The sequence below is a fragment of the Drosophila virilis genome, chromosome 3 (assembly GCF_030788295.1).
Source record: "Drosophila virilis strain 15010-1051.87 chromosome 3, Dvir_AGI_RSII-ME, whole genome shotgun sequence".
Lineage (NCBI taxonomy): Eukaryota > Metazoa > Arthropoda > Insecta > Diptera > Drosophilidae > Drosophila > Drosophila virilis.
In genome coordinates this window covers 26,105,939-26,127,922 of record NC_091545.1, presented here as the reverse complement: position 1 = coordinate 26,127,922, position 21,984 = coordinate 26,105,939, and the positions used below count along the sequence as shown (strand labels likewise).

General features: G+C 38.8%; 3 protein-coding genes across 6 annotated transcripts; 1 reads left to right on the top strand and 2 right to left on the bottom strand.

Moving 5' to 3' along the window:
- The first annotated feature begins 32 nt into the window (after positions 1-32).
- aly (always early) lies at positions 33-1,838 on the top strand. Of its 2 annotated transcripts, none has more exons than XM_002048564.4 (2): positions 33-113; positions 207-1,838. In XM_002048564.4, the coding sequence occupies exon 2, from the start codon at positions 290-292 to the stop codon at positions 1,748-1,750; it is 1,461 nt and encodes a 486-aa protein (XP_002048600.1). In that variant the 5' UTR covers positions 33-113; positions 207-289; the 3' UTR covers positions 1,751-1,838. The 2 variants fall into 2 exon arrangements, with proteins under 2 accessions (XP_002048600.1, XP_032289946.1); XM_032434055.2 differs by having other exon boundaries at positions 84-113; positions 168-1,838.
- LOC6623724 (ATP-binding cassette subfamily G member 4) lies at positions 1,774-21,869 on the bottom strand. Of its 3 annotated transcripts, none has more exons than XM_015176071.3 (7): positions 21,718-21,869; positions 15,510-16,043; positions 6,121-6,250; positions 4,511-5,049; positions 3,916-4,443; positions 3,593-3,849; positions 1,774-3,412 (listed from the first exon to the last, which is right to left on the bottom strand). In XM_015176071.3, exons 2-7 carry the CDS (start codon positions 15,598-15,600, stop codon positions 3,071-3,073), a joined length of 1,887 nt encoding a protein of 628 aa, XP_015031557.1. In that variant the 5' UTR covers positions 15,601-16,043; positions 21,718-21,869; the 3' UTR covers positions 1,774-3,070. The 3 variants fall into 3 exon arrangements, with proteins under 3 accessions (XP_015031557.1, XP_015031556.1, XP_002048598.1); XM_015176070.3 differs by having other exon boundaries at positions 15,510-15,640; positions 21,718-21,868; XM_002048562.4 differs by having other exon boundaries at positions 15,510-15,637; positions 21,718-21,866.
- Positions 1,937-2,380, bottom strand: LOC6623688 (hepatoma-derived growth factor-related protein 3). The gene has a single exon (XM_002048563.4). The coding sequence runs from the start codon at positions 2,378-2,380 to the stop codon at positions 1,937-1,939; it is 444 nt and encodes a 147-aa protein (XP_002048599.1).
- Positions 21,870-21,984: the final 115 nt, after the last annotated feature.

Sequence of the window (21,984 nt, the reverse complement as noted above, 5' to 3'; positions counted from 1 at the left end):
GGTTTGAAATTTAACGTAAATGTCAATTTGTGGATTTCAATTGTCATGATTTTCGTCGAACAAGTAGTCGCTGTGATAGAAAACGAATGTTGGGAGTCAGCACGTAGGCGCAGGTAAAATTTAGAATTCGTAAATATTTGTGAGCAATCAACAAATTGATAGCCTAGCCCTGCGCATTCGGTACAAAATGTCTGATCATTTTACAGATATTAACCAAACAGCAACTGATTCCGATTCAGCAGAAACGCCACCGCAGCTATCGAAGATTGGATTACGTCGAGCCCATAGAATGTCAAAGACGAATGAATCGCAGCGTCTGCTCAGATCGCAGACGGCCGACAAGGAGGATGACGAACTATTTGTCAAGTTGCCCAAGTTTAGCAAGCGATTGCGTGGCAAGAGCTCAGCCGAGGCCCAGGAACCGGATGCCATCGATGCCAGCACCAAGGAGCTGTTGCCGGCCAATCAAAGGCTGTACAAATATCTCAAACAGGCCAACTGCCAGCGCTGGATCTGGTGCGAGTTCATAGAGTCCTTTATCGACAAGGCGATACTGGGCAGCGCCTACGACATGAACAACTACGTCCAGAGCTGTTTTCCGCAACTGGATACGCGTCAAATGCCACGTCGCTGCTGGCAGCTGATTCGTCGCAACATGGGCAAGGCTCGTCGCTTCTCGCCGGCATTTATTGCTGGCGAGCGCATCGAACTGGAGCGCAGTCGTCGCATTGTTCGTCAGCTGCAGCAGCGCAAGTTCGATATGGAGCAGGATGGTCAATCTCTGGAGCTGATGCCCAAACTGATACCCATGCCACTGGCCGTGGATGTCAAGGTGATCAGCCTGCTGAGCGCACCACAGTTGATGCTGTGCAAGGGACGTGTCATCGGCTACGAGCCAAGGGACAGCAGTTACCTGATTAAGTTTAACATTGCGGGTAAGCATACGGTGCTCAGCATGCCTGATTGCCATCTCCACGTGCTACAGGAGTGCAAGACCCTGCCGCTGGCCAGCATCGTCCAGGAGACTGAAGACAAGCAGCTGACCAGCTCAGAAATCTCCGTCGATGCCGACGAACCGAAGCCCCTGATGGATGCGCTCTTGCAATTGCAAAAGCTTCTGCTCCTCAAACGTAAAACCGTCCAGGACATGGCCAGCATGAACGAGGAGTTGGAAGCAAGCGGCTTGCCAGCACCCGCTCGCCGGGAGACCAAGCAGACACCGCTCCGCGAGAAGCTGCAGCGTCGCTATGCCTCCAATATGATAACGTTGCATCGGGTGAACGCTGACATCTTGGAGCCGCTGCGCGTGGCGCACCACCATCTAAATGAGTACGAGACGGATGCGCTGCATAGCAAATGCGTGCCGCGCAACAAACTGTACGAGAAGTGCCGCACCCTAGCCGAAATGGACTTGAAGGCAGCGCCATGTCAAGCCAGCGTCCAGCTAGAGCCGACGCGTGAACTCATTCTGCGCCTGCAAACATTGCTCTATTTGTGCGGAGAACTGGGTCACGGCAACAATGTTGAGGTTGATGCGGTCATGGATGACTTTGTGTCCAACCTGCTGGTGGGTTTGCCGCCCCAGCTGACAACTGAGTTCAGGCACGTTGTTGGCCTGCTACAGCCGCTGCGTGAGCACATCCTGGCCATGACCAAGACAGAAGCGGAGCCGTGCCAGCAGCTATTTCAATCAGATGCTGCAGGGCTTCTTTTGCCCAATGAAGAGTCTGACATCGAGATGGGCTTGTAGTATTTACTAAACAGGCAGGTTGATAACTTTAATACATTTATTTGAAACGGCTAAGCGCAATACATCAACCAAACAAAAACCTTGATAACTTTATTACATTTCTAACTTTTACTATAATATAATGTGAGCATAATCTGCATCATCTATACATATTCCTATATGTATTTTAAGGCTCTGCGGCTCTGATTAGCAGATACGTCTAGAAGTTTTATCATCATTATCGTCGTCGTCGACTAAAACACAGTTATTGACGTTATCATCTAGATAGTATTCGTCGCATAGTACCACATCAATGGCATCTACGAAATTGTTTTCGAGTACGGCCAACGTCTGATGGTAGGCCTGATCTTCTGCAGGATTTGCGACTGCCTGCTCGGCATGCAGGAGGGCGCGTTTAAATTCATTTTGTCGCAGCTTCTGCAAATTACCCAAACGTCGTATGCTTGTTATGTACGGGTAAAGCTGCTTGGGTCCCACCTCGGCCGTATCGCAAGTTCCGTAGAAAAATACATTGTACTTTCGATCGCCTGCTTGTAGAATACGGGCCGGCCACGGGCGGTATCCTTTCAATTTGGCGAATACAAAATCGCCATTTTTGAACTGCTCCTGCCTTATGGCTGTACGGCTCATTTGTATGTATAAATTAATTTTCAGCTGAGCGCGAAAGACAAAATAACTGTTTCAGTAGTGTTGCCAGACCGAATCTGATGCACAAGGTGCATTATGATTCGACCACTGTTGCTCGCAGAATTTTAATCGATACATGAGTATCGATATTACATATGTTGTAATGCGGTCACATCGGTTTTTTTTCAAACAAATGGCCGGCTTGTAAATTTCGACAATTCGGCAAAAGCTGCAGTTATTTCTGACATTCATTAATTAGTACTATATATTGATTCAGTGTTGAGTTTGAATTAAAAGTCCAGATGCTTAACTTTTTTTTTTAGAGATATGTAAAAATATTATTTGTCTTATGTACATGTCACTATTACCAGAAATCTTACAGAAACTATGCTTACAAACTAGACGTAAGAAGTGCACAGCTATTAATTAACATGTGCTTATACTTGGGAGTGGTATGCTAACCAGATATTTACAAACTATCTAAGCACCAACTTATCTGAGCGTTTGTTTACGTGGGGCAATCAACTGTGCACATAATACATTTAGCAGTTAGGAGTATGTACAAACTGTTAGTTATTTCTATTACTAGATAGGCACCAGCACTATTTGTGTATAAATCCAAATCACAGCATAGACTTTTGCTATAACTATACATATATTGTAGTATAGCAAATTCCATTGCATCCGAGCTGCTCATGTGTAACAGCGCTTGCGCAAACTGATGTACACGAGCACCCGGAAGAAGATCATCAGCATGGCCAGCAGACCGAACTGGTGCAGTATCGATACCTTGTCCACGTCCAAGAACTTGAGCAGCACTCGCGGATCGCTAAAATGGCAGTAGATGTCATCGCAGTCCAGCTCCTCCCGCTGAAATCCGAACACGGTCAATATTAAGGCCACCACACCCACGCGCACATAGCTAAACTTCATCAATAGATTCATGCCTCCGGGGATTTGAGACGCAAAATCAAAGCCATAAATAGCGAGGCCCATGAGCGGTGCTATAATCATAGGACCCACCACGCTGCCATTCTGCGATGGAAAACAAAATATTTAATGTTAAATATGCGATAAAAAAAAAGATATATATAACCATGAATGGCTCGGTTAGATAAGGCCCGATCTGGCCTTTATATAGCTTATCGGACGATATAATATTTTTATGCGTGCGCCTGAAAATATGCAGCAGTATTTCATGCAACCTGCACTTACTGTTATGCTGAAGGTAGCGCCAATGGCCAGGCCCATGCCCTCAGCCACCAGCGAGATCATCAGTCCGACGGCAACAAATATGCAAAACCGCCAGAGCTGCTCCGGCAGCCCGGACATCCAGTAGGTCATGGCCATAAAGGTGAGATTGAGGAGCACCTGCAGCGGCAGACGCGATATGCTGAGCGCCATATAGTAGGGCATAAGGGTATACCAGCGATTGAAGGTCTCCTTTTTGACCACCTTGACGTCGGCGGGATCTGGCAGAGCGATAATGGCCAGAGTGAGTGAGACAGAACTATATTGGCATTTTATCTAGCACTTACAGCTAAGTATGGGCACCATCACTTGGGTGTAGACAATCATGAGCACGGCGCCAATGCAGAACTTGAGATGGTCGAACATGCGTGCACCCTGATTGCCAAGCTGGAAGAATATCAGGCCAAAGAACAGGCCGCACAGCGTATGATGGATCAGTTGGATGGCCAGAGCCAGACGGGCACGCATTGTGCGTAACAGCATAACGCGCATCAGCACCAGGAACTGCTGCAGTCCGGATATCTCATGCGCGCGCTCATGGTGCAGGCGCTGCGAGTAGACCTTCACATGCTCCAGCAAGGCGCCCGCTGCGCCCATCAATGTGCCATCGGTGGATGCAGCGGTGCCGGCAAAGATCGCTGGCAGAAATTGACGCTTCGGCTGCTCCACGAACAGCGTAGTGATGGCCTGCTGCGGCTCCAGCGGAGAGCCCACCAGATCCGTTTGCTTGGCCCGGTAGGTGAGCTTGCCATTGTCTGTCAGCTCGCTAAGCAGCGGCACCAATTGTCCCTCCTCGGCGTCAATTACCTCAATAACTGTGAACGAAAGTAGCTAGAGATTAGCTCAAGCCTTGGCCGTGACGCACACTCTCCGAACACTTACTGTAGTCCGAGGGGCTGTAGTGGCGCGGGCAATCGATCTGCGCCAGACGCAAAAAGGGTATGGTGGCCTGCGGACTACCCTGGAAGACACACTGGCCCTTGGCCAGCACATAGATGCTATCGAAGTAGTTGTAGATTGTCGCCGACGGCTGATGTATGGTGCAGACAATGGTGCGACCCTCGCGCGCCATTTCTTTCAGCAGGCGTATGCACTGGGCCGCTGTCACCTCGTCCAGGCCGCTGGTGGGCTCGTCGAGAAAGAAGATGTTTGGATTGTCGACCAGCTCGAGTGCAATGGAGAGTCGCTTACGCTCGCCGCCGCTCAATTTCTCGGCGGTGACATTGCGTCGATTATTCAGATTCAGATTCTTGAGTATTTCCGTCAGAATCTCCTCCTTTTTGTGGCGCTGCTTCAATTTCAAATCATACGACAGATTCATTAGCTCCTCGACCGTCAGCAGCGTCTGATGGTGATCGTCCTGTGTTATATAGCAGGCATTATCTCGTTTTATTTTGATGCTGCCCTTGACGCCAGTTCTTCTGTAATCCGTTAAAAAAAATCTCATTTCAGAATCCGTTTTTGCCCTTGCAGAGGGTATTATAATTTTGTCGTGAAACTTTTCAGAAATGTCTCTTTGTGTTGCACGCATCATGCCATAGGAACGATCGGCCGAAAAGTAGGTTCTTGTGTGAAAAACTTATTTGTTTATTAAGATAACTTGACCAAACTCAGCATTTATTAGTTTTACTATGCTCCTCGCATACTTGCAAAATCCTATCTACATCAGACTACTATATCATATAGCTGCCATAGGAACGATTGGTCGAAAATTCATTTGTTGTATGGAAAACTTGTTGGTTTTTCTAGATATCTTGACCAAACTCGCCATTTATAAGTTACACTATATTCCCTACATTTATGCAAAATCTGTTTTACATCGGATCACTATATCATAGAAGCTGTCATTGGAACGATCGATCGAAAAGTAGGTTCTTGCAATTAAAACTTTTTTGTTTATTAAGATATCTTAACCATACTCGGCATTAACTATTTTTATTCTGCTCCTTAGATACGGGCAAGCCGATGAGCATTATGAAAAGGTTAGATCTGCAAGAGTATTAAATCTTCGGCGTGCCGAATATAGCCCTGCTTTCTCGTTTGATGTTGCCAGGAGTCCCGGAAACAAAACTAAAAAAAATGCTTTCTCAAACAAAGCCCAATGAATATGAAATTATGTACATATTTAAAACTGAATTAATTGTTTGGCCTTCAGAATTAGTTGGCCGTTATTCCCATTCGTATTCTCAGTCTCGTGCTATGTTATTTTCATGCTCAAATAAGTGCTGAGACAATGACTAAGCAGCTTAAAAAAAAAAGTTAAGAGTTACATATATTGAATTTTCGTATTATATGGTGTTTACTACTTAATTGGCAAGACTACCTGAACCACACATTTTCCTCTTAAAATTTGTTTGTTTGTTTATTTAATTTGCGTCACATATCCAAATCGTTTTTAAATTCTATAACCGGTTAAAATTTCGATGTCGTCATGTTCCAGAAGTTCATGGGGCATCGAATTTCGTTTTGTTTGCCTTTTGATTCAAGCTTACCTGAAACCCGAAATCGCATTCAGCAAACTGCTTTTTCCGGCCCCCGAGGGCCCCATTATAGCCGATAGTTGTCCATTGCGGAAGCTGCCGCTGACGCCTTTCAAGATTTGGCGCTGTCCGCTGACGCGAACTGAAAAAACAAAACAAATAGAAATTTTCAATCAGAATGTGAGAGGCGGCACAAAATCAGCTACATATGTTGGAAATCACTTCAAGTCAAGTTCTCAGTTTCGACTTGTTTATTTCATTTATTTTTTGTTTATATATTTATTACGCCGAATTTTCGACTGTCTCAGCTCAGCTTGTAAATTCGTGCTTAACGTAACCAGATGTTAAATTTGTATTCTGTATCAGGGCTGCAAACTGAACCAAAATTAACGATCGTCCGGTTCACGTTTCGAACCATTACCACGCTTTTTGGTTCAGTTCCTGAACTCAGCTGTGAAAACAACGCTTTTAAATTTCAATAAAGCCAATTAAATCAATCAAATTATAAATAAAATTTGTTATAGCAACATATTTATGATTTTTGAAATTGGTTTTGAATTTGAAATAAGCCAAAATCTCTGTTTTTAATATAGTTCAGTTCCTGTTTAGTTTCGGTTCATCGCAACAAATTGGAACCGGTTCAGTTAATAGCTGACTCGTTGACTCGTCATACAATTAAAATGTACTTATCTATCGCGTTAGGCTTAATTGAAAACATCGCTTACTTTATGTGATACTAAATGATTATGCTACATGCCAGATTAACTTAACGATGAGACGGTAATAAAATTAAGTTGTCGCCGAAAGAGCTTGGCAGATAATCAAAGTTTTACAGCCCGAAAACAACTACTGAGTACGGGCCAGGTTAATCGGCAGGCGCTAAAAAAAGAGCTTAAGGTTTTGGTCAGATACGAGATCGGGTAATTACGAGTTATCATGACTTGCTGAAATTAAACGGGGCTTAAGGCACAAACTGGTTTTGCGGCCAAGTCTTTTGGGGCAGGGTATGCAGCTAATTAATTCTGTTTGATTATTTCGCCAAGTATCATTTATGGTGACAAACCGGTTGAATATAAATTGTTATAGGTTTGTGCGCACAATTTAAAAGATCATTTGCGAACTTAGCTTGGAATAATAAGTGTGTTGAAATAATGAGTGAAATTTGGCTTCACAACACTATGTAGTAAATGTGAACTTAACAACACTGAAAGTTACAGTGACAGTGAGTAGGCTTTTGTTGTTTTATCAATAAGTAAAATAAAAACTATTTAAGCTAATACAAAAGAAAACCAAGTGTTGTTATTCAATTGTATTCGATATTAGGCTAAAATTCCAATAGCTTAAATAAGAGATCTTACAAGCCAAGCGTACCATAATTGGGTTGATTGATTTCCCAAATAGGCATATCAGGTCCTTTAATATAATACTTTCGCGATTTATTTCGTAATCTCGACAGACACGTATTGTCTGTGCTTCAGTGTGTGCGTCTGCGAATGTATGTCAATACTGAATTGATCTTATCAATAGCCCTGACTGGCCCGATGTCTCAGAATGTAAGCTAGTAAGCTAAAGTCGGTTCAGCAACAACATCTGACGGTCGTACATTGATTCGATTATAAAGCTCCTTATCAGACCGAACAGAGTATATATATATATATATGCACACATCATCGAAAAACTGTCAGCGAAATAAAAGTGAAATTATCTAAGAGGAATCTATGTATTAGGTCAACTATTTTACAGCTCAAATATCATATGCGACAAAAGAGGTGCTAGAGCTGAGCAATCCTTTTTGAGAGACTTGCTTATTTACACGTTTTATTGCAGCATTTTACTAATTTATATTCACTTTTGATTGAACGCAACATTTTCAGCAATTAAACCTGAACTGACTTGGCCTGAGATTAGGCGCAACTTGATTATTTCTCACGAGCAGACAAATATTTATTATTAAATTTATGTGTGAACCTTGCACAGCGTAGATTTGATTGACTGGCCGCACAAGATTCTTAATTCAAATCATAGAAGGATTATGTTGAAAATATGGAATAATATCTACATTATAGAGGGGCAAAAGTTACGCTAAAAGCAATACGATACATATCCAATACCCCTACGATACATATCGAATACTTCTACGGGATGAACAGTATATAATTGATAAGCAATAATAAAATAATGAAATTCGATTTGTTTGTGTTGGTGAATCATTTAAGAACATTTGGAATCATTTAAGAAATTATTAAAAAATCAAAAAGGAAGTATGCATTATTTTTACGCTGCATCGCAAAACTGGGCTTACTTATGTTTGGTTCAAATACAAATATATTTGATCTATAAAGTGCAACTTATTCTATTTTAGCCCAGTTTCATTGTAAATATAAACACATTATTTTATACAGCATTTTGGCCTGGAAAAACAAACGCTGCTGTTCAGATTATCAACTGACTTATGACGATTCATTGAATGGACATTGAACAGGGTTCAGATCTATGAATAATCGACTTGATCAATTAAAATAGGAGCTGTGTCATTTATTTAAAAAGTGCGCCACTTTGGCCTGTTTATTATTATTAAGTATTATTTTTGGTTTGTTTTGACTTTCAGCATTGAAACACTTGCGATTTGCATGGACCTCCCATTGGGCCCGACTGGGGCCCAATTCCGAATTCCTTGCGCAACCGCCCAAACGGCAATACTCGTAAATCAAAGAAGGTCAGTGACAAAAAGCACAGCTCGTAAAACATAACAAATCATGTGAGCCGTATTTACCAGTGGCCAAGTTTACATATCAATTAGCCCGCTGCTGACTTTTCGAATCTTTGTTTTGTTGTCGCGACGTTGATTCTGTTTGAGTTTGGTTTCGACAACAAATATGCCGCCGGATTCTGAAATCGAGTCTTGCGGCATTTGCTGATCTTTGCCTATGGACACGCCCACTTTCGTGTTACATAGGCGCCAGATATATTCTAACATGTGTGTGTGTGCCCCAGTGAGGCTCACCTACAGAAATTCGAGTGCACTTGCGAGTAACCGAACATCGAACATCGAGTGAGTCACACACACGACTGAGACGTGACCAATTTGTGTATTCAAATCGCAATTAACGCGTCCGGGTGGGCGGTTGGACAGCTCCATGAGTCTGGAACGTGACTACATGTCAACTGGGCCCCGCTTTGGTCGCATTTTGACTAATCCAATTAATGGAAGTGCACCAGGTAAACGTGTGTCTCCCAATTTACACTTGTTTCCGAACCGGCCGAACCGGACCGGACCGGGTCGGATCGCATCGGATCGGCAAACTAATTAATAGAACGTTCAGTTTAAAATACCTTTAATAGTGCCCAAGCCTCTGCAATTACAATTACAATAATTGTTGCAATTCAATGTAATACAATGTAGAATCTAGATCTAGATGTATGCCCATTTGAAAAGATTCTTTTCATTAATTAAAATCAATGTTTTAATATTGACAACATTTAAAATGCGATTTACTGTAGAATAATAAATACGCAATAACCGAATAACATTAAATATCCATTTGTTTCATTTTTGAAGAGCTCGTGATGCAAAGTTTAGAGATTCCCGCTTAATAATTTAAACGTGGTTTAATTGTACCGGTTCGAGCATTTTATTTAAAATACAATTTGTCTCAATTAGTTTGCGATTCATATATGGAATCGATGGAATAACCAACAATTATCCAACAGCCTATTCAACCAGGTAAACGTGTGTCGTCTACACGAGCTTCCAGTCTTAATTGCAGTCTTCTTCGATTGCCGATTTAACCCTGGGCTATATTAGATATTAACACATACAGATACAGATACAGAGCGAAGCATAAGTCATATAAAACTGAAGTATTCCGATTTAATAAGGCTTTGCAGCCATGTTGAAAACATTTCTGCGTTTCTTGAAAGACAAAAGTGTTCTTCCTTTAGATCTCATTTTTCGGAAATCTGGTATTTAGCCGATAAATAATTATATTTTGATCATAGCTCATAAATGTAATAAATTCTTCATTTTTGTAAAGATGTCTTCTAAAATAATTCTTTGATAATACAAGTACATGATGATGATATAGGGCTACGATCCGACTTATATAACCTTTGCAACCCCTTTATATTTATTTATACTTGCATATTTCAAAGACTATGAATATTTAGGAAAGTAAAAGCTGCTAGTTCAGTTTAGTTGGGCATATTTAATGTAGAATTCTTATTAATCACAATTATGCACTTAAGATCAGAAGCTACTTATCGATTCCAATCGAATTGAATTGAAAATAAATGAATAAGTAATAAATAATAATGAATATACTCGAAAAACTGGTAACACGCGTGGGCACTGACCCCAAAGTACTCGTAACTCATTTCTCAGCCCATTTGATATGTGTCAATTATAGCATTATTATAGCGACAATTACAATTGTCGATGGGTAGATAATTGTTGTGGTCTTTTGAAATACAAGTTCAATGATAAATTATTATAAATTGTTTGTTTGCATAACTTATCTCGAGCATGCAGTTGTATGCAGTCCACATTTACATATTTAAGAAAAAAATGTCATTATAGAAATCTAGTTTCTTGCAGAGAGTATTATAATTTTGTCGTGAAATGTGTAACGCATAGAAGAAGACATCTCCGATTCCATAAAGTATATATGTATTCTTGATCAGCATCAACAGCCGAGTCGATGTGGACATGTCCGCCTGTCCGTCTGCTCGTCTGTCTGTTTCTATGAGAACAAGTCTGTCGGTTTTGTTATTATATGCAAAATCTATCAACATCGGACTACTATATCATACAACTGCCATAGGAACGATTGGTCGAAAGCTAGGTTCTTGTATAAAAAACTTTTTTGTTTATCAAGATACCTTGACCAAACTCGGCATTTACTATTTTCCCTGTGCTTCTTAGATACGGGCAAACCACTATGAGCATTATAAAAAGATTCGGTCTGGAAGGGTATTAGATATTCGCCGTGCCGAAGTTAGCCCTCTTTTCTTGTTTTTTTATTCGTTTTATCATCTTTGTGCCCCAGAAGGCACAATACTTTTTATCGCTTCACGAGTGGGCGCTACATTAAAGAACATTTTATTTCAATTTATTATTTCTCGACAAATTATTGGACCAAGTACCAAGTTTAAGGATGTTTGGATGTTTGAAGAATATATATTTGCTATATAGTTTAGAATGGATGACTTTATAAGAGCAAGAGAAGACTCCGAGCAGAATACTCTATAATAATATTCATCACAGAGGACCATAAACAGTTCATGCAAGGCATAGACAGTTGATCAAAATGTTTGCTACATATGAATCTGCAAAACCGTAAGTCATATATCTGAAAGAGTATTTAATCTTCGGCGTGCGGAATATATCCGTTCTATGACTGGACAAGATATCGCTTATATCGAACAGCTCAAGGAAAAGAAAAGTATAGAGAAAAGAGTATATAAAAGGCTGTATGCGCATTCTTAATTGTTTTCAGTTGGTTTTTGTGGATATTTAAACACGAGTTGATTGCCTTGTTAGGGAGTTGTCGCATTTCTGTTTGCATTTCACACTTGAGAGAGAGGGAGTGAGAGAGAGAGAGAGAGAGAGAGGGGGGGGGGATTTTAATGGAGCACAACGGAGCACTTGAATGTTTAGCCACATAATTCGAGGAAAAGCTGAAAAACGTTGAGTAAAATGTGAAATTTCGCAGCGACTTTCAATAAGAGCGCCGCGTTAAAGGCAGGAAGGGAGGGAGAGGGGGAGGGGGACGAGGAGGAAAATTATTCAATCAAAGTTGGTCAATTTTTTTTGTTTTTTTTCGATTTTGGTATGCGCTGTGCCGCAGCGGACAGAGCAGACAACTATTGTTGTTTATGTCCATGACCATTATGATGATGCTCATAATGGTGATAATGATGATGATGATGATGATGGTGATGATAATGATGATGATATACGCTGCTCACAGCTCGTTGAATAGTTAGCAACATTAATTTTGAGTTTCCAGTTTGAGGAAGTAGCTTGTAACTGTGCACAATTTGTGGATAGATGTATGCACATGTCTGCACATGTGTGTACATGCACATACACATAAATATGTATAATTTTATTCGCTGCCAGCGTGTGTGTGCCTATCGCCTATTGTGATATTCCACATGCGCCAACATTTGGCGACATCGCGCGCCTCGCATTGCACTGCACGTTGCACATGGCGTATGCGCGACGATGATTAACTCGTACTCGTACTCGGAGCTAGTGTGGAAAGGCAGTCTCGGTTGTCAAGCAACAACCAGTGAATACCCTACATCTAACAAAAAAAAAAACAAACCCAAAAATCTCTCGAAATAGCTAAACGATTTTCAAGACGGAGAACAAGATGAAAAGCAGACAGTTCCTACAATAAAGTCGAAGCTTGGCAGAGCACGTAAATGCCAAGTTTGGTGGAAATACTGATCATTTACTGATCAGGCCTATGACAGCTTTATGATATAGAACACATTCTAGCTACTGATCAAGAATATATATATATATATATGCTACATTAAATAGGAAGATGACCCGTACTCAGCTCAGAGGGGTATTTTTAGTTTTTTATCTCTTATGTGAATATTTTATTTACTTAACACCTCTAATTTGAAAACAGGTGATCAGTATTGACGATTTAATGGATAATTACACAGCTCGTAAACCAATTAGGCAAATATGAATAGTACACACTTATACTTATAGTTTATAGCTCTTTACAGGTTTTGTGACGTCACCGAGTCAGGGTACAAAAATAAAAGCTTAATGCAAATTAGAAGCTGTCTCAAGAGCGATTCCAATAAATTAAATATAAAAGTAAATGACTATCGTCAGTATGCATTTAATTATAGATAGCTGTGTGACACTGCGAAATGGCAAGTCGTACTCCGAACACTTGAGGGTCTGCCAAATGGTATAAATTATTTACTCGAGCATTGCTGAGTTTCAGTTGGAATCGATTTGTGTGTCAATGGCGAAATGCGAAATGTGAAATACACTCAAGTACTCTATGAACTCTATGGTTAAGCAAGTGAGACATTGGCCGACAGCCGATGAAAACTCGTTTCCATCGATGAGGATTGGGCGCAGCACCAAAAACTAAAACGTAACACAGAAATTGTCCACTCTGTGTCCATTTGCCCATTGCCAAGAGTTGACCCAATCGCAATGCATTCCATTTGACGAGCGGAAACTAAAAGTTGACAGCTGCTGAGCACAAAATATAGCTGCTGCTACAGAGTGCACGACTAGCAACTACCCTGTAAATCGAAAATCATCAGTAATAGTTGTAAGAATTTACATACTATATTTCAGATCTCTAGCTTAAAGGGACTCTGATTACGACTCTGACCAAAGATACCAAGTGCCTCTAACAGATTGTGAGATCTATCAATTCATATACAAGGAACGGGATATATTTAATATTGCGAAGAAATTTAAAGAATCGGGGAATCGTAAAAATTACAAAGAGCTTTGTTTTATCAATAGATAGTATATTCAAGAATCCCAGTGATATTTGTAAGAATTAACATTCGAAGTTTCAAAACTTTAGCTCTAAAAGACTCCTAATATGATCAGGTCATATTAAAGGAACGGGACATAAATAATATTGATTTCTGTTAATCGGCTGGCAAGAATATTATTTGATATTTCGTACTAAGATTGCGTAGAAATTTGATCTTCTGTTTATCGATTTGCGAAGATAAAATTTCAAAGAACTTTATTCTGTCAGTCGACTTGCGTAGAATCACAATGAATAGCTGTACGAATATACGTACTAAATTTAAGATCTCGAGCTGCAATAGACTCTGAGATCGATGCGATCATATGCAAGGAAAGGGTGATTTTCAAAATTACAAACAACTTTGTTTTGTTAATCGATTTGTGTAGATATGTCCACGAGTCACAATTGATAGTTGGAAGAGCTTACATACCAAATTTCAAATCTCCAGCAGATTCTCAGATCTCAGATGCGATCATATTTAAGGGATGGGAGATTGCACTGAAATTTGATTTGCTGTCAATCGCTTTGCGTAGATATCACAATTAATAGCTGTAAGAATAAACAAACCAAATTTCAAATCTGTAGCACTAACATAATCTGAGCTCGTTGGGGTCATATTTGTTAGGGTTAAGGCTAAGAATAACCTAGCAGCCGCTTTTTACACAAATGTGCAAAACATTGTGAATGTGGTACAACATGTACATTTTGTAATTGATGGTGGGCTGTAATAACAATAGACGCTTAAAATGCATGTTGAATATGTTTCTATTTCATTTGTCCGCCAGCTCGTATAATTATGGAACACTTAGCGCTTGGCCAGACAACAAGAAGTTGCGAAATAGCTCAAGAGAGCGAAGCAAAGGCAGCATTTAAATTACACGACCTGAAATATAATTTACGAAACTCGCAGTCTCAAATATGGAGCAACAAAATGTAATAGTTAAACGACATAACTAATAAACAGTAAAAAGTATAGAAACAAGGCTTGTTCAAGTGCCAAACGCATCGTCAACATTGTTTAAAAGTTAACATTGCAACAGAGTCATAAAATCTGGCCTTGATGACAAAGGCGTTTGGTAACCAGGGAGTTCTACGGATTTGATTTCATATTTATGGCATAAAGCAATGTCTTCTTTAATTTCAAACAAGCTATTGCATGTAGAGATATTAATAATAATAATAATTAATGATAATAATAATAATAATAATAATAATAATAATAATAATAATAATAATAATAATAATAATAATAATAATAATAATAATGATAATAAATATGATAATATTAATAATAATAATAATAATAGTGATGATAATAATAATAATAATAACAATAATAATAATAATAATAATAATAATAATAATAATAATAATAGTTATGATAATAATAATAATAATAATAATAATAAACGAATTGAGTTAACCATGCGATTTAACTCTTGCTCAAATATAAATTTCTTATATCCAGAGCATTTTTACAAGACTGCAATTGAATTGTAACAATAGTTTGAACCAGCCACCTGCCTTTAGGTTCAGCTAACATTTCACATTCCTTAAGCCAGATTTTGATTCGAATTGTGCTTTGTCATGTTTGTTTTTGTCAATTTAGATTCACATGTGCTGAAAATAATACATTAAATATTCCTATACAATGTGCCGCATAAATTTAAGATTTATGCAAAAAACCAAACTAACAAATATGGTAAAATCCTTACAAATATTATTTTGAATCAAAGAGATATCTTAATAAAAACCACCAAAAATGCGGCTCAAAAATTGGAGAAATATTTTCACTGACTTATATTGATTTGCTAAAAAAAAACAAAAAAAAAAAAAAACTTTACATATATGTGGCAAAGGTTTAATACTCACAGAAATTAGTGCGCTGATCGACAGTGTAAAATACGTCCTGAAATTCCACATCCTTGGACTGTTTGCTCAGCATGCTGCGCGTTTGCTCCATATTGAATTTGGGCTAGTTTGAGGTCCAGAGCGATTTACTGCTATATAATGGTCGTATATTGTTTTGGATCGTTATTATAATGGAGCGTGGAATAGATATGTACTATATATGTTTGGTTCTTGTCGTTCTCTGTCTGTCTGTCTGCCTGTCTGTCTGTCTGTCTGGCTGGCTCGGTACGTGTCGCGTTTTCCGATTGTTTCATTAACCCGTCCAACCAAATGGGGCTTGTGCCTAGATGCGATTTGTTGCTGGTTTTTGTTTTGATTTAGCTTTATTTAATATTCTGTTTCTCTGCTCAGTTTATTATTGTTTTTGCCGTTCGACACGCATCGTTGTGCTGTTTTTTTCTTTTTTTTTTGGTTTCGGGCTTTCGGAAATTTATGAAATTTTACGTATCGCTTTGTTTTGGTTTGTGCGACGCCTGCATTGAAGCTGATTACGCGCTGTAAATAAAATATTAATCATTTCGAATGGAAGAAAAGCGTGTCAAAAAAGAAAAAAGAAAAGTATAAAAAACGCCGGAATAATTGTTATCTCCGGATTCGCTTTGGATTTGTGCTTTTGCGGCCTTGACAAATCGTAATATTCTATTGTTGTCATTATTATAACGTTCCTATCAGTTGCATAAATTCGCAGTTGGCATTCCAAGAACCACGCGCCTCATTAAGCTATGTGCCCACAGCCGGAATTATGGCACACGGTTCCATCTATGCATTTTTATTGTCTATTTAGCGTTCTTCAATTATAATATCGACTCGTTTAATATATATGTGCACATACTAAATCCGAAATCGACAGCTCAGGCAAGGAATGTGGTAGGCAGTCAATGACCCAATCTTGATTTGAATTATATATATAATATCAAATAAATTAGCGATCAGGTAAGAATATATGTGTCTTACTACACAGATATATCCACATACATATGTATATGTATATATAAATTTGAAAATCTTAATTTAAAAATGTCGCCCTACTATGCGATTCTCACGAGTTCAAGGAACGCCTACAGCGTTTAATGCTTTAAAATATATAAGTGGTAAATTAGTAAATGACATTCTAATAAATATATATATGCTTATACGTTTAAATGTTTACAATTACATTTGCACTTATACTTGCATATATACATCTATATTGATGCACACATACATATTAACACATGTGTATACCAATCGAAGGACCAGCTTACTATAAGGTATCCAAAGTTGATGCCATTCGTATAGGATCACCTCCTTAAAGACAGTAAAAATACTTATACGTCCCAAAGGCAATGGAAAATAAAATAAAAAACTAATATGTCTAGCATTTATTGTAAAAAAAGCTTAAATTGTTGTACAATTTATATATATAAAGTTGGATGCAAATAAAATCTATGGAGTTCCAGTAATGCCCATTAATGAACACATATGTCTATCGAGCTCTACGAATTTAAAAGAAATGTATTTTCAACTAACGCCCTACTATGCGCTTCTCATGAATTCACGTAAGCCTTGCAGTGCTACATTGGATATAATAACAACAATAATCGCGCTTCCTTAAGTGCATTTTTGTCCAAATTGGACACATATTTATATACAATATAAGACTGTGTCTTTTATGTCAGACTTTGGCACATTCCCATAAATGCCCATAAATGACGTGACATTAATTAGCAACATCTAAAAGGCAGGTGAAGAAACTGAGTTAGCCGAAAGTGAAAACTGAAATATATGTGGAACATTTTGCGTCTGCTAATTAATAAGTATAAAAAAAATATACTTACGAGAAACCGGTCAGAAGATGTCTGGCTTACCAGCAAATCCTGTCAAAGCTGCTTTGTCAGAGGTCTGCGATCAGATAATTTGTGTATCCACTCGGCAGGCAAATAGTATGCAAATAACAATAATTGAGAAAAGAAACCAGAAACCTGTTGAAATTGATAATCTAGATATTATCAGATTCAAATCAAACAGCAAGAGAATGCATTAAAGTGCCCAGCTAAGACGACAGCCAAAGCCAATGCAAATCCTTAGCAACAGACTTTAAATATAGCTAAAGGAATGATCATTAAGTGCTCTACACGAACTCAAAATATCTGTCGAGTCATGCTGGATGTAGGCGCAGGCCGAGGAGTGTGAAGTGGAACAGTCACAACGCATGACTCGACGCCGCGTCAGGTGAAGCCGCTGGCAACGGGCGCAGGGAACGGGCAGCCGGACAGATGGATCACGTTTGTTCCGCTTTCAGCAGCGTGTTTATATCGCAGATCTATCAAGTTCCATCTGAACGCAGTCGGGTCAGCACAAAGCGACATTAATAAATGGATATTTACTGCTGGTAAACAGCTAACAAAAATTGTTTTGATGCTTTAATTGTATTATAACTTAGCAAATGCTTCCGACATTCGCATTATGCTAAGGAATTGTATAAAAACCGAACAGCATGCGATTCTAATGCATAAACAAGCTACGTTGACGGTTCCTATTAACAACAATACGCTGCAAGGCATTGTTCCACGAATATGTTAATACCCTACTAATGCATAAATGTTGCCTTATCCGCAACCCCATTAACTATACCTATTCCTGATCAGTAAGAAAAGCTGATATCCATCTTTCTGCTATCGGCATGAATCTTTGCCTAGCTCCTACTTTCCTTTGTGGTCGAAATCAGCTTCCTATATCATATAGCCGCCACAACAATTATTAAAGTTACAATTGAAATTACAACTAAAAAAAATCAAATATTTGTACATTTGCTGGTTTTTATTTTTTAAGTTAAAAGTAAACTTTGGAACATGTTGCGATTGAATCGGAAATGTTCAAACATTATTTGGAGCACCCTGTACAAAGGCTGAAAACAAATGCAGAATACTTTGATATCGTTTCTGATTTGCGTCCATTTATTTGCTTTGCTTAATGTATTTGGCGTCGTCTCCGGAACGTTGGCTTAATGCAAAGCAAAGCGTCTGCGCTGCGGACTAAAACTCGTTTTTGGACTCGTGCAACTAAAAATACCCCAGCCTTTTTTTATTGGCCCATACATGGGCCATAAGCCCTGCCATAAGCCCTGCTGGGGTATTGTTGGAAAATACTTTCCACACAGGGAAATGCGCGCTCCAATTAAAATCTATTGGATTCGACAATTAGCATATTCGCATGCTATATGCTAATTGCCTATGTCTGATGTTCCCTCTTCAAAATAACACTAGCCGGGTATAACCCGGCCTTGCCCGTGGCACGTATTTCATAAAATCAATGTATTCAAAAAGATTTTGAAACTGATCGGACGTTAAACTTTCATACAAACGTTTTCCGCCAATTTACCACTGCTGCGAGTGGAATTTCACAAATCACTGAAAAACGCTTACATCATATTCCTTTATAGACCTTGAAAAAAAGTGAAAAAAAACGTTGGAAATACACCTTTCACCGAAGAAGTTTCGATTTTGCGAAAAATGTGAAACACGTTCTAAATGATTTTTTATGTAAATCCTTGGAAATGAATTTGAGACCCACCGAATCTTTGACCCCCATTTTCAACAATGAGGGTTACAATTTTGAAAAATGAATTAAACGTATTCCAACAAAGATCTTTAAATTTAAGTTTCGAACCCGATCGAATGGTAAACAAAACAGTTTCATACAAACGTTTTTCGCACTTTTTCCACACTTGCGGGTGGAATATCCATCCGACTTTATCACGTGAAAATCCCAGTGAAAATTGCAGCTTCCTAGCTTTCACGCTATGCGCCAATCAGTCTGTCAATCAGTCAGTCAGTCAATCAGTCAGGACAAACAGCTGTATATATAGAGATTATCGTGCCTTTAGACAGGAGAGCGGTAGGGCCGCGGGGGAGAGAAACTTTTGACTCATGCCAAGTGTTAAGTATTCAGCTTTGTATTTATTTGTCATAAAGAACAAAGCGAACATTGGAACTAAAAAAAAAAAAATTGAAATTAAAATTACGTGCGATTGGCGCGTTGGGAAAGTTCAGTATCAGGTAAGATGTATAAAAACTATCTTTCATTTGGGTTTTTTTTTTCTCTTATGTATATAGATTTATATTTAAATCAGTAGAAGTGTAATTGCAATTGGTCACGATTTCGAGCTGTCAGCGTATCATTATTTCAAATCGCATCGGAATATTCATGTAAACACACGTAAGTATTTTATATTTATATATATTTTATTCATCTACGCGTTTTTGTTGAAAAGCATAAATAAATAGCTATCAACTGACCCTAGAAAACTAAGTATATCAAAATGCACATAAATTAAATGACTGCAGATTGGAGATCGGAAATGTGAAACTGAATAAGAAATATCTCAGCTTAATTGGATTTTGATTGGCGTGATTAATCAACTTCTAAAGAGTGCAAAAATGCAAATGCAAATGCAAAAAAAAAAAGGTAAAATAATTTGTAACTACGTAATTTAGTGATAATTGCACCTAAAAAGGGTGAGTCTGCTAAATTGCCTAGAGAGAGACAGAGAGAGAGAGAGGAGAGAGAGAGGGAGAGAGAGAAAGAGAGAGAGAGAGAGAGAGAGAGAGAGAGAGAGAGAGAGAGAGAGAGATGGCAAGCTAGAAAATTCGTGAATTATAAAATTGTATAAACAAAGCGAAATTTAATTATCAGCTGAAACATTGCACTCATCATTTTGGATTAGAAAAATGAATTGCAACATGCCCGATTGACTTTTAATGAACCGATGAACAATGAATTCTCCATTCCCCATTATTGTGCTAATCACGTTTCGATCTGCCAGCTTACAGTCAGCCCTAGAAGTATATGCCCCGGTTGTACAGCCGTGAATTTGGGTATTCGACAACAACAGCAATCGGACAATGAGCGGAACTATGGATCAGCTTGTGGCTTAAATATACCCACACAAATTTCAGCATTCTCTCTCAGAATATTAGAGTACCGATGATAAATCAAAGTTATGGATAATTGATTGTTAAACAGCATAAGTTTGCGGTTTTTATTTTGTTTCTTTGCATATTTATCATAATTAGCTCAAAAGTTGTTGCGTGATTTCCCTCTGCGAAATACGTAAATATCAATTTTGTTTTTTAACAACCAATTGGCCAAATATTATATAGTTCAGCTGTTAACTCTTATATATTTTTAACTGCTCAACACTGGCTTTAACGGATGTAGGGTTAATGAGTTTTTAGTTTACAGTTGATTATAATCAGCTGAAGCTCACCTCAACCTGGATTGCGTGTGCAATTAATAAAACGATCAACGAACTTTTAATGATGCAAAATAATTAAAATATAACATTAAATTACTTTTAAAATAAATGTATAGAAAATAATTAGGACTTTGAAGCGTCTTATAACACAAATCAGAGTATTACAAATTTTATTCCTTACAATTGAAGTTCCCTTGCAGCATACTAAATATAATCAATTGAAATTTGTGTTAAGTACTTGCTTATCCATTTTGCCTGGATAAATCGTATACCGTTGCAGTTCAACGAATCACACATACATACACACATGTACCTTTTAGAGGGCGCACCTCGAGAACAAATGCATAGCGAAAATGTGAAAAGGGCGCAACAGGGTGCCGTATAAGAGTATCCCTGCGCGCCCACAACAATGCAAGCACATATACACGCACGCATACACGCGCATATGCATAACGAATAAACAGTAAAAGAAATATCTACAAGAAGATTGCAACAAAAGTTGCACGCACTTCTTGAGTTTATTGAGCACGTACATACATACATGAGTACATATGTATGTATGTATGGCAGATACATAGATACGCATCTACATGCCTGCATATGCCTTTATTGCACTTTGCAGATGGAATGCGGGAATGACAACAACAACAACAACAACAACATTGCATTTAACACGTTATAAAGCTTCCTTTGTGACCAAACCAAGAAAAAAAAACACACAAAAATGGCCCAGCCCAGGCCAAATACGCACATACACCGTACACAACAACCGCAACAGCAAATTTACAAAAGTGCAACCGTAACTTTCGCTTTCCGCAAAACTGTTTATTTTGTACGTAAAATTTTTGTTGTGCTTGGAATTTGGTTTTAGTTAAATTTGCTTGCCTATATTTGGGTTGGGCTAAATTGATTTGCCATTTGATTTTCACTCACAATTGCCATTAATTTTGTTTATCCGCTTGTATTTGGCTTTACTGCATTCGCGCTTATTATCAAAATAAAGGCGACGGCGCGAACTTTGGAAACTGCAAGTGCGGGGAGCGAACGCGTCCAAACTTAGCGGCGATACGGAAACAACTGAACGAAGAGCAGCGAAGTCGTGAATGTTCACGTTCGCGAACGTTACTTAGCTGTGTGTGTGTGTGTGTGTGTGTGTGTGTGTGTGTGCGTGTGCCCGTGTGTGTGTATGTACGCGAAAGG